Genomic DNA, 12155 nt, shown 5'->3' with positions numbered 1-12155 from the left:
AGAAATTCGCAAGTTGCTTTTTGGCACTGTGCCAATTTGCACCTCTCTCTTATGCCTTTATCTTCGACACATGGTGGTAGGTGCTGGAAAATCACCCACTTGTTCTGCAAGTGTTAAAGTGGTGGATAATTTGTTCAAAATAAATAATCTTAAAACAATAATTCAGTAATTGATAAATAATTAATTATTTTTTTAAACTTTTTTTACCCATTAAACGTTAGAGCTAAAAAAATTAATCTTGTGACTGTTTATGGTGATAGAGTTCAATTGAAACATGATCTCCTCTATCTCTGTCTCTCTCTCTAGAATGACACCGACAGCAATCAGGTTTTAAACTAGTTAGCTACAATTTGTACTTTCTATTTATTTCTTAGTCAAAGCTAGATTACGTGTGAACATAAACACCAAAATTCTCAGCCGTGAGAGAGAGAATACATATTTTATAATTCACTCTTTTTTTTAGTGTTTGCCCAAATACCAAAACAATTTCCCTTTCACATATTTCAGAAATCCAAAAACAATTTGTGCACCATGTAAATTAAAGTACTAAAAAAATTATAAAGGTGGTAAAGGGGTGTGTGCGTTGAGGTGAACGTAGAAGCTAGAGCATACGGTACAGGGAAAAGGATATATATACTTATATCTTAGTTTACACTATTTTAATGGTGGCTGGCTACCTTAATTCCACATGCTTAATTTTCGTAGTTCTTTTGCACCCCTTTATTATATAACCGTTTCATCCTCCATACCATTCCAAAGGGTCTTCCGAGAAGGAATCAAACAACAAAATTTCCAGGTGGATCTTGGTAAATTTGATTTTGGTCCAAAAATAGTAAGAAAAAAAAAAAAAACACCATAGTTCATAGTTTTCATGTCCTTGCTAACGGTGGCGTACCAAAGGGGCTCAGGTGAGTTTATCCGGTTCACCGCGGATCACGGTGGCGGTGATGATGGTGGCGATGGTTATAGACATGATGGTGACGGTGGTGGCGGTAGTGGTGGTTCACCGGGATTGAGTTTTAACCAAGGGATGCAACAAGGTGAGGTAACAATGCAAGGTGGCTCTTTGGTTTCAGGGTACAACAGGGGTGATCCAGAGTTTAGGCAAATGGTTTCGGCTTTGACACATGTTGTTTCATCAGGGTCTGACCACAGGAGCACCGAATGGATGCAACAAAGTGGTTATCCTATGATGTCAGGTTTCGGACATGCACCTTCTTCTCTTTCTCGTTTCTCTTCTTCTCCTTCTTCTGGACCCTCTGGTGTTGGTCAGAAAAGAGGGAGAGAAGAACAAGAGACTGATAACATCTCTTCTTCACATAACCTGATGCAACAACAAACTACTCCGAGACTCTTCAGAACAACACTAGGTCACTTCGTGCTACCTTCTCAAGGAGACTCATCTTCAGGTGCAACTACTTCATTACATCACATCCTCAAATTTTCCATCAAACATGTTTTGCATATCTAAAATCATCACGCATCACCCTCATCTCATGTTTTGCATCTCAAACAACAAACGGGGTGTATATGTCGATCGTTATTTGCATTATCTTAAACTTTCTTCACCGATTTCTTTCATCTTTTCCAAACACCCCAACTTGTTGAACGAAACATGCAGCATCATTAGTCTGTGTTATGTGTTCAGAATCAAGTACTCATCCTTCTTTCCATTGAATTTCCTAAACACCTTCCTAAAAACCATTCTTGCATCTTATATTGCATGCATAAACACCTTCCATTTTTCACTTTTTCTTAATCTACTAGATTTTCATTTTCCAAAACCATGTTATCGCAAAGGAAAGTTTAACATGCTCAACATGATCATTACTCATTACTCACATACTCAAATACCTGCAACTACTAGTACAAACACCATGGTTCACAATTAACCCATTCATTACACAATGGCATGTTTCTCCACAATAGTGCAGATATTCTATGTCTTCTATCTCATTTTCTGACTTTAACCAGTGACTGAAGAAACTCTCACCTCTACAATTACAACAGTATCAGCGGTCACAGCTACAACAACTGCTGCTGTGACTGCTGTTACTGAAACCAGTGGAGGTGGTGGAGAAAGGAGGAGAAAGTACAGGGGAGTGAGACAGAGGCCATGGGGAAAATGGGCAGCTGAAATCCGTGATCCACACAAAGCAGCAAGAGTTTGGCTTGGCACATTTGACACAGAAGAAGCAGCAGCAAGAGCCTATGATGAAGCTGCATTGAGGTTCAGAGGCAACAGGGCAAAGCTAAACTTCCCTGAAAATGTTAGAGCAGTTCCACCTCTTCAACCTTTCCAACCCGCCACAAGACTAACCGTTTCTGACTCCTCCACCACTCAATTCCGGCCACTCACCGCAGCCGTGGCGGCGCCATCCTTCATTCAGCCTCCACAGATGCAAACCTCCTCTGACTTGATCAGAGACTACTTGCAATACTCTCAGCTTCTACAGAGTGATTTTCAACAGCAGCATCATCATCAGCATCAACAACAACAACAACCACAACCACAACCTTCTAGTTTGATTCAACAGTTATACTACAATGCACAATTGGCTTCTCTTCAATCACCTTCTTTATTACAATCATCACCTTCATTCTCTTCTTCTGTATCACCAACTCCATTCCCGTTATTCTCAACATCTCCTCAATTTTCCTCTGCTTCATTTCCCATGTTTTCAACTCAACAAATGAGCTATTTCCAGCCACTGGAAAGCTTCCCTCCAGCCGGTGGCAGGCCGGAGATTCCGCCGTCAACATGGTCCGATACCGGTGGCCAGCCACCACCTTCCGGTTGATCCAATGTTTCAGCTATTCTCCTTTTTTTTTTGCTGTCTTACCCTTTTTTCTTTCTTTCATACTTAGGATAAAAAAAGAGGACTTGTTTTACTTATTTTTAACGATAAAACTTAAATACAGTTTTTTTAAGTATTTTTGTCACTATTATTATCAAATCAAAATTGGAGTTTCACTTCAGTTCAGTCATTTATACAGATATTTAATCCAAAATTATGAGATGAAACTCCAGTTTTGAAAAAAGATAGTACAAAAGATATTTAACTAACTTTGTTTGAGTTTTGTTTCCTTTCTCAAATGATGGTAAATTCCTTGAACATGTAGTTTTGGAGTTAACTATTGTTTTGTTCCTATTCTTGTAAAGAAGATTATTTGAAAAGAGAAAAGGTGATTGAAGGTTAAAGAGAAAGTAGCATTTAGGTTTTTTAGGGTTATAGTTTATTTCCAATTCTCAATGGAGATGATGTTAACATTCTCTTAGATATATATCCATGGAAAGATGTAGAACCTCATAGCTTTTATATACTATGTCTGCTATCTGCTATACAACCACAGATTTTATCAAAATGTTCTTATACTTTACTTCTTTTTTTAATAATATTTTGTGAAGATTTATTTAGTCATCATTATCATTCTTTATCTTTTGGATTATTTTGGATGTGTTCATTTATTCCAATCTTAATGAGCAAGAGTAATACAATGGATACGTTATTAGTGATGATATCATCTTACACTAAACCTCTTTCTCACGAAGAAAAGAAACCACGATGGTTCAATTTTGAATTAAAGAGAAAAAGGAAGAAAATCTTAAAATTTTATTTAGAAAAAAATGATTTTGTTTTAATTTCTAATCGAATAAAAAAAGAGAGTTTTTCTCTCTTTTTTTTATATGTTCTTCTTATCTAAAGTAGAACATAGTACAGTAATCAAATACGTGATGTATTCAATTTTGTTTATGATACACTTTCAATAAAGTACCAAATATGTGTTAAAATGTCTTGTTTGTACAAAACTGTGTTCTTATTTTTCATAACCTATGTACTATTTATTTATTCTAGGTGCAGACTTATATTGAATGGAATATATTAAGATATGCACATGTCCCCCTCCAATTTTTTATTATGGCACGAAATTTCTTCATTCTTTCATAAGCCAAGAATTTTCTGCTATTGGTCTAATGTCTATCTAGTTCAGCTTCAATTTAAAAAAATATAATATTTTACTATAACACATTTTTAAGTATAAAACGAGTTAATTTAAAAAAAAATCAGCAGTGATTATTAACTATTATAGGCTAACTCAGTTTTATAAAATTAATTAAAAAAGTAAAATTTATAACCTAATTTGGTGTTATTTGTAGTGGAAGGTGACCATAATTATAATAATAGTTATGATGCATGTTGTGTGGTATGAATGTGGTGTTCCATTGTTTGTGGTTATTTTGTAAGTTAGGAGGGCAATGACGTGGATGAGTCAAACTTGTCTAAACATGGTTTTGAAATGGCCATTGGTCTTTGAACTTTACAGTGATCTATGTTTCAATGTTTATTTATTTATTTATTTTTTAATTGTTCAAATTTAAACCTACTTTTCAGTTCAGAGAATTGTTTGACAAATGTTATTGAGTTATTATGTGTGTATGTAAGAAGACTGAAGACATAGACTTTTAAGTGATAAAGTTGTTGTTGGGGCTTTAAGGTTGATTACAAACTACACTATGCATTTGAAATCAACTTTAGAAATTAGGTACTTTAATTGAATTAGTTAGGTGGGTTATGAATCATACAAATGGACATAATTTTTAATTTTTTTAACATAAGGTATATTTTCGGCCAAGAATTGGTTATTATTTCTTGATATACAGTAAAGATTTGTTTTAGAAAAGAAATCTATAAAAACATTTGTATACATAAAGTTTAAAATAAAATCTTTAATCATGCATTCTCGAGACATGATATTAAAAAAGAGAGTTTAGGGTATAATAAGTTTACTAGAAATATCATTTATTCTGATACTGTCTTCCATCATAATAAATAGTTATTGCAAACATACAGGTAATATATATAAATTTCTTGAATAATCTTTGTTTTCGCTCGATTCATCGAGTTTGTTGGATTTCTATTAAATAAAAAAGTATTTTAATTTTAAAAATTCTTTTTTGTTTTAGGAATACTATACTTTTTTTCAAGAATACTTTGAATGATTTTTTTTGATTTTTCAGTGAAAACTTTTACAATTAAAAAATTGAAATTTTGAAATTGTTTATATTTTTAATTCTTTTTAAATGGTGTTGAAAAATAAAAATCGATTTTTCGTGAAAAAAAAAAAGTAATTCCACTTCCATCCCCAAATTGTTAAAAAGAAAAAAATTTAATTTTTCTTTTCGTTCCACTAATCGTATTTTAGATTTATGTCATCGATCTAATCACATTGTCCACATAAAATATATAAAACAAATTATAAATGTATTACTTTTAACTAAGAATACAAGAATTATCTACTACATCTAAATGAAATAATATAATTTCTTACACTTATAAAATATCTACCATAAGAAACTAGCATCTTATCTATTATAAATTTATTGATAACTCATCAGCAACTTCCTATGTTAGAGTAATTTGTATTCTTGGTAAAAATCTTATACACAAATTTTATTTATTTTTTTATCACTCTATGTATTAACCTATATGATCAAATAATCAGTAATATATATATATATATATATATATATATATATATATATATATTATTTTAGAAGTGTGTATTTAATACTATATCATTTGGGGATAGAATATAATCTCAATTATCTTTACTACACACTCATAAAATAACACACCTACATAAAATAGCATAGATAACATTAATGATATGTTTAAACTCAAAATGAAATAAGAATATCACTTTCTAATATGAAATTGAGAAAAAGAAGAATGTTGGATCGTTCTTTTCTATTTGAAAAGAAAAAAGAATAACACAGACTAACTAGTATCAGATCTTATGCAAGTTGGATGAAAAATATAATACAAAAAAACAAAAGGCAAGAAAAGAGTTGAAATCGCCATAATTAAGTTTTATCCATTTATCAAACACACTATATAACGTGATTCTTTTGCTCTAGTTTAAAGCTTGGACAAAATGATTTTGATATTTTAATGAAAGGAGTTAATTTACTTTCCAACTTAAGAAATAAAGAGTTCAGAAATTTAGTGATAAAAATGTCACTTTCTTCCATATGGTTTTGGTCTTTCAACTTTGAGTGAAAATTGGAATTAATTCTTTTTTAAAACCTTGAACCAATCTAATCTCTCAACTCTATAAATGTGTGAATTTAATTCTTTTAACAAAATTTTAAGTTTCAAACGTCAAATAAACTTACGAAATTTTGGTTTAAATGACTAAATCCACACATTTATAAAGATGATGATTAAATTAGTTCAAGATTTTCAAAATTTTAATTTTCACTAAAAGTTGAAGGAGAAGAAGATATTTAATCCTGCATTCAAATTGACAATCCTTGAACACCGATTTAGATTTTATGGTAGCGAAGTGGTCCACCACCACAATATTATAAAGGCATTTTTTAATATTTTATTTTTAAATCAAGAGATTTATATAATGTTATAAAATTAAACAAAGTGTTCATATATTAAATTTAGTCTCCTATTCCTTCTTCTATAAATCTTAACTCCCATAATCCCATTCTGAAAGTTTAGAATAAAGTAAGAGCCAAAAATAAAAGACCTAATTGCTTACAACGATTTCAAACAAAATAGGAGTATATCGGGTCTTTTAAATTGTAATGAAAATTATTTAGTTGCTACTATTTGACCACTACATTCATTTTTTTACATGTTAATTAAACAATATTACATAACCTATTGTGTGTCTGAGGTATTGTCCATATTGGAGTGTAGAGTTCCGTCATAGTTTTGTTCTTAAAAAACGTCTGGAGAAGTAAGGGAGGAAGAAGTATTTAAACTGCGTTTAGATTCAACTCCTAAACGATATGAGACTTATTAAGTATACTAGAACAATGATTAAAATTCAATTATTTTTTTGTTAGATATTTCAAGAAGTACCCCAACGAATCCACAAACATTCACTTGTGTTTTTTTAACAGATCACCAAGACAAACTATCCATTATGATATCACTATTTGATCACTTAAGGAAAGATAATTAATATTAATGAGTCATGAAACAACCATATAAGAAATCACAACAATTAGAGATCCTATATTGACTAAAAATATAACAAAATTATAATATATAAATTAAATGTTAATCTCATTTTATGAATTGATTTTGTAAAATTGAGTTAGATATAAAATAATTTCCTAATATAAAATCATAATTACTTTCTAATCAAATTCATTGAAATTCTTCTATCATCCTCCTCTTACACTACCCACAATATATATTCATATATCGAATAGAGAATAATGGGGTGAGCACTAAATCAAAATGTGCAATGTTTCATTGTAATCACTTTGTGACGTTTATTTTCAGTTAATACACATTAAACGAATTTTTCAGCCCTGATAAACGTGCAAAATAATATGCATTTGTTTAACCATTACTTTCATTTTTAGTGACCTCGAAGAATATGAACACACTATTTTTGTTCTTATATTATCATACATATGCCGAGCCTCAAATAATATTTTAATGAAAACATTGTTTAGTTCTTCCACCTGCAAAATGTTTTGTATATATGTATACGAACATCATTGAATACGTAAATAAAGTAATGAAAAGTTATTATGATATAAGAAGTGATTACGTCATGTCAAAATACTCAAAATGAAAGTATATAGTAATAATAATAATATGAATTAATAAGGGGATACATATTTCATAAAATCGAAACTTTGACTTTGGAAAAGAACTGTGATTAGGTACAAAAACATCAACTGTTGTTGTTCTTTGAACTTCATATTTGGATTAATTTATACTATTTTCGGTGAAGAAATTCGTACGATTGTTGTCACAGAGACTCGTATTTGCCTATTCTATATGCAGCTTCTTCATTTTAAAACTGGTAAAAAAAGAAGTCTTATTAAAAGCAAAAAAAAAAATGTAGTAGAATAATCTATCTGAAACAGCGTAACTTTAGAAGCACTAAAAAACTTATTTGAGAAATTCGCTGCTTCTTAACATGATGTGACATTAAAATTATTTTTATTTAATTTCGATAAATACTTTAATTTGTATGTAGTTAATCATAAAATATACATTTAGATTAAATTTATTTTTATTTTTAAATTATTATAAAAAGTGTAATTCCTCTCTAAATTAAATGATATAATATTTCATTTCTATATTTTTTAAAATTTATATAAAATATTTTTTCAAACAAACAAAATTCTTCAATGAACTATTAACGTTCACATATTATTTGTTGAAAAAGACATTTTACACAATTTTTATTAAATACTTTATAATTTAATTTTAAAATGAAATATTTTTTTTTGTAATATATATATATATATATATATATATATATATATATATATTTAATCCTATTTATTTTTATTAAATTAGTGATATAGCATTGCTTGTTTTTTTTCTTTTATTTCTACAAATGATACTAACATTGTTTAAAGTTAATAATTTCATTTAAAAGGCTGTTTCTGAAGTTCTTCAATAAATTAAGAGAATATATATATATATATATATATATATATATATATATATATATATATATATATATATATATATATATAATATTTAGTTTCAACTCTTAATGAAAGTTTTAAAGTATAAAAATATATTAAATTCTTACCCATAATCTAGATAAACATAAACAAGATAACCATAATTAAAAAAAAAATAACATTAGGAATTTAATTCCAAAATAACCATTATGAATATAAAAAAATATAATAGTGTGTCATCAATTTTATTAACAACTAATAAAGTCATCAATTTTATTAACTACTAATAAAGTCATCAATGTCAAAAAATACAATTCAAGAAACAATAAACCTAATGAGATAGATCATAGTGTTACAACACATTGTTCTTATCCAACACAAATTATTACAATTTTCTCAACTCTCTTAAGCAAATCACAATTAAAAGTTTTTTATTTGTACAAAATTAATTGATTGATTTAACACGAAAAGAGACAACAAAAACAAATTTTCTTCCTAGAATCCAATGCATGTTATACAAAAAGACGAAGAAAGTAACCCTTGTAGTGAAATTTTAAATGTGAAATTAAACTTTTGTTTTTGCTTCTCTTCATATTTTATGTACTATGAATTGAAACATAAGACAGTAATTAGAGAAAGATTACGTGTTATTAACGTTCACGACTCGCCCAAATCTACCAAACATCACTTTCTTTAATTCTAATTCTTTCACTTCCAACGTCACTTTCCCCGAAAATCACAAAACTATTTAAATAAAACTTGTTCTTTTCTTTTGTCTTATTGATTCCTTTTAATGCTTTTCCTTCATGGCCCCTTTTAGTTTAGGATAAAAATATCATGCAATGTGCTAAATATGTGCTCATTAAAATTATAATGCTGATTTTATTGCAACTTACATTTAATAATGTGTTCATTCGTGACTTCGTATTCGGAAAAAATAAATTTAAAAGTAATTTAGTTACCACTAAATATTATAATTATAAAATTACAAAAAAAAATTTTAATATATATTTTAAACTATCTTTCTTTTTCTTTCTTTTTTTAATAAATATTAAGTGTAATTACTCTTTTAATTTTTGTTTTCGGTAAAAAATGTCAAGTTCTTCCAAGTTTTGTTAGTTTTAATTTAATCTTAATTTTTTTTTAAATATATAATTTAGTTCTTTTTGTTAAACTTTTTGAAACAAATCAAAAAATTTAATCAAAATTAACATTAGAATTATATTAATTATATTAACAAAATATATTATTCTATTAACGGTTTTAATTTTGATAAAAAATCACCATTCTATTTTAAAAAATTTAACAAAAAAGTTAGATCAAATTAATTTTTTAAAAATCAAGATTAAATTGTGTGGGAAAAAAACTTAATTATCAACTTAAATTTAAAAGATAAAAAAAAATTAAATCTAAATATTACTAAAATAACATTTAAACAAAGTTTTTTTAGAAAGTTATGTTGTGGAGGAAATAGCTATAATTGTTAATTTTAAAATAATAATACACACTATACGAGAAATCTTCATATATATATATATATATATATATATTAATAAATAAATAAAAAGTCATTTAATTTTTTAAGATATTTGTGATAACGTTTGCCTAAATACTTTAGTTAATTCCTTGAAGTTGATGTACACGTACAAAACACGTGGCGTGATGGATAACGTGGTCCCACTTAAACTTGGCAATCCCGTAGAGAAACGTAACGGACAAAGTTGAATTAATTAGATTCTCTATTTATTTATTTAAATGGGAAAATAATAAAAAACAGAAAAAACGTGACAACGAGTTCGTCAACATTGGGATTCGCCCCAAAGACATGGCACGTGTGCAGCTTAGATCACTTTGACACGTGCGATGTGTGTTATACCTAACACCTACCAACAATAAAATTCACTTCTCACTAACAAATGTCCAAAGGACATTAATTCAAGATTAGTTCATAACTAAATTTAATTATTCTAACTATCATGACAAACACACTTTTCAAAATACATTTAAAATATTAGTGACTTTTACATTTTTCGTAGAAATAAACATTTTTTTAATTCTTTAAATAAATTTGTTTTCTGGCATTTTTGAAATATGTTTAAGGAGTTAAATCTAATGAATATTTTCTTTTTGAGATTAAGAAAGAAATTATACTTACACATGATGAATGATCATGATTTAATTTTTTTTTATAAGAAGTATTTATATTTAGTATTACGTTGTATTTTCAATGAGATTGGTTGAAAAGATAATATACGTAAAAAATTAATTAATCTTTATAATTGTGGGAAACTTTGTTAATGTTTTCAATTTAAAACATTTTCTTTTGGTCTCTAGTTATAGTTTTACAACATTTTAATATTCCCCTCGTTTGAATGAACTTAGTCTATTGATTATTTTGAACAACACTAGTCAATATTTGATGAAAGATTAAAAATTAAACTAGAGGAACTAAGTGGGATATTTTTAACTATAATGACTAAAAGGAAATGTTCTTACAACTTTAAGAAGAAAAAGAAAAATTAAATCTTAAAATAATATCATGGTTCAATATAACTTTATATAAGTATTTAATAAGACTATTGAATAGAATGGGTCATTTGACTATAGAAATAAATAAATAAAAAAGAACTTTAACAAAATCATTAAAAAGATAGCTTATTTGTTAAAATATTAATCCGTTTTTAACATCTTTATAATTAGAAGACCTAGAAATGAAAGTCCACGTTAAAAATTCAACTCAAATATTTTAGTTATAGAATGTTTGATCACTCCATTCAAGAGAAGACTCACTAGTGAGAATGACACCAATTTGAAATTCATTTAGCAACAAAACTTTTGATTCAAAATGTCAAAAGTATTCGAAAATTAAAATATTATAATTGATCACAGGATTATGGAGATTTCAAAGCTCTTTCCCTTCTACATGCAAATAATTTTATTTTATATATTCACATAATACTAAATTTGGTAAACTTAAGATAAAGTCTATAGAATCACATGGCAACAAATATAACACAAGTTTGTTTCTATAAAGTTAAGATGCTTTCAAATATCTTGTCATGTGTATTGTTTCAAAGTAAAGGAGCTTTAAAATTTTACAAGAATTAGATAATTGTTTTTCTTTCAAAAATAAATTTTAAAAAAATTATAGTAATGTTTTCCCCAAAATTTGAAAGAGAAATTTCTAAAAATAGCATTTTTTTTTTGAAAAAAAAAAACAATATGCCATTTTTCTTAGAACATTTTATTTTGTTTAGATTTTTTTCTGCTATTTTTTCTAAGAATTTTAATTGGCAAGTAATTCTTTCGTGGGTAATTATTTTCTATAAAATTATAAATTTTGCAAGTATTTCCTACAAAATTTGTTGCGAGAAGTGTTTTATACAAAATATTTTGCAAAAAAAAAGGTAGCAATTTCTTGCAAAAAAATTTTTTCACAACAAAATTTATAAGTATTTTCTACGAAAAAATTTTCAAAACAAAATTGACAGAAAATACGAGTTTTTTTAGTAGTGATCATCATGTTAACTGTAATCCATTTGGATTTTCCTTTTCAAAATTAAGTAACAATAAAGTAAGTAAATCAAAAACTGAAGACTTTAGTACATCTACACTTTTTCATTGTCTAAAATGAGTCACTAACATAAGTTTTAACACCATCTTATAATATATTATTAAGTTTAGTTAAATCTTATAA

General features: G+C 27.5%; 1 protein-coding gene across 1 annotated transcript; it reads left to right on the top strand.

The window, feature by feature from the left end:
- The first annotated feature begins 604 nt into the window (after positions 1–604).
- LOC114180418 (ethylene-responsive transcription factor ABR1-like) lies at positions 605–3366 on the top strand. The gene is made up of 2 exons (XM_028066739.1): positions 605–1409; positions 1975–3366. Exons 1-2 carry the CDS (start codon positions 872–874, stop codon positions 2799–2801), a joined length of 1365 nt encoding a protein of 454 aa, XP_027922540.1. The 5' UTR covers positions 605–871; the 3' UTR covers positions 2802–3366.
- Positions 3367–12155: the final 8789 nt, after the last annotated feature.

The sequence above is a fragment of the Vigna unguiculata genome, chromosome 4 (genome assembly GCF_004118075.2).
Source record: "Vigna unguiculata cultivar IT97K-499-35 chromosome 4, ASM411807v1, whole genome shotgun sequence".
Taxonomy (NCBI): domain Eukaryota; kingdom Viridiplantae; phylum Streptophyta; class Magnoliopsida; order Fabales; family Fabaceae; genus Vigna; species Vigna unguiculata.
The sequence above is the reverse complement of the archived record's forward strand: the minus strand, read 5'-3'. Positions and strand labels throughout refer to the sequence as shown.

Bases quoted from the DNA above. Each gene is read 5' to 3' on its own strand.
- LOC114180418 (XM_028066739.1), top strand. From the start codon at position 872: ATGTCCTTGCTAACGGTGGCGTACCAAAGGGGCTCAGGTGAGTTTATC. The intron at 1,410-1,974 runs GTGCAACTACTT...GACTTTAACCAG, and splicing joins TCAAGGAGACTCATCTTCAG to TGACTGAAGAAACTCTCACC.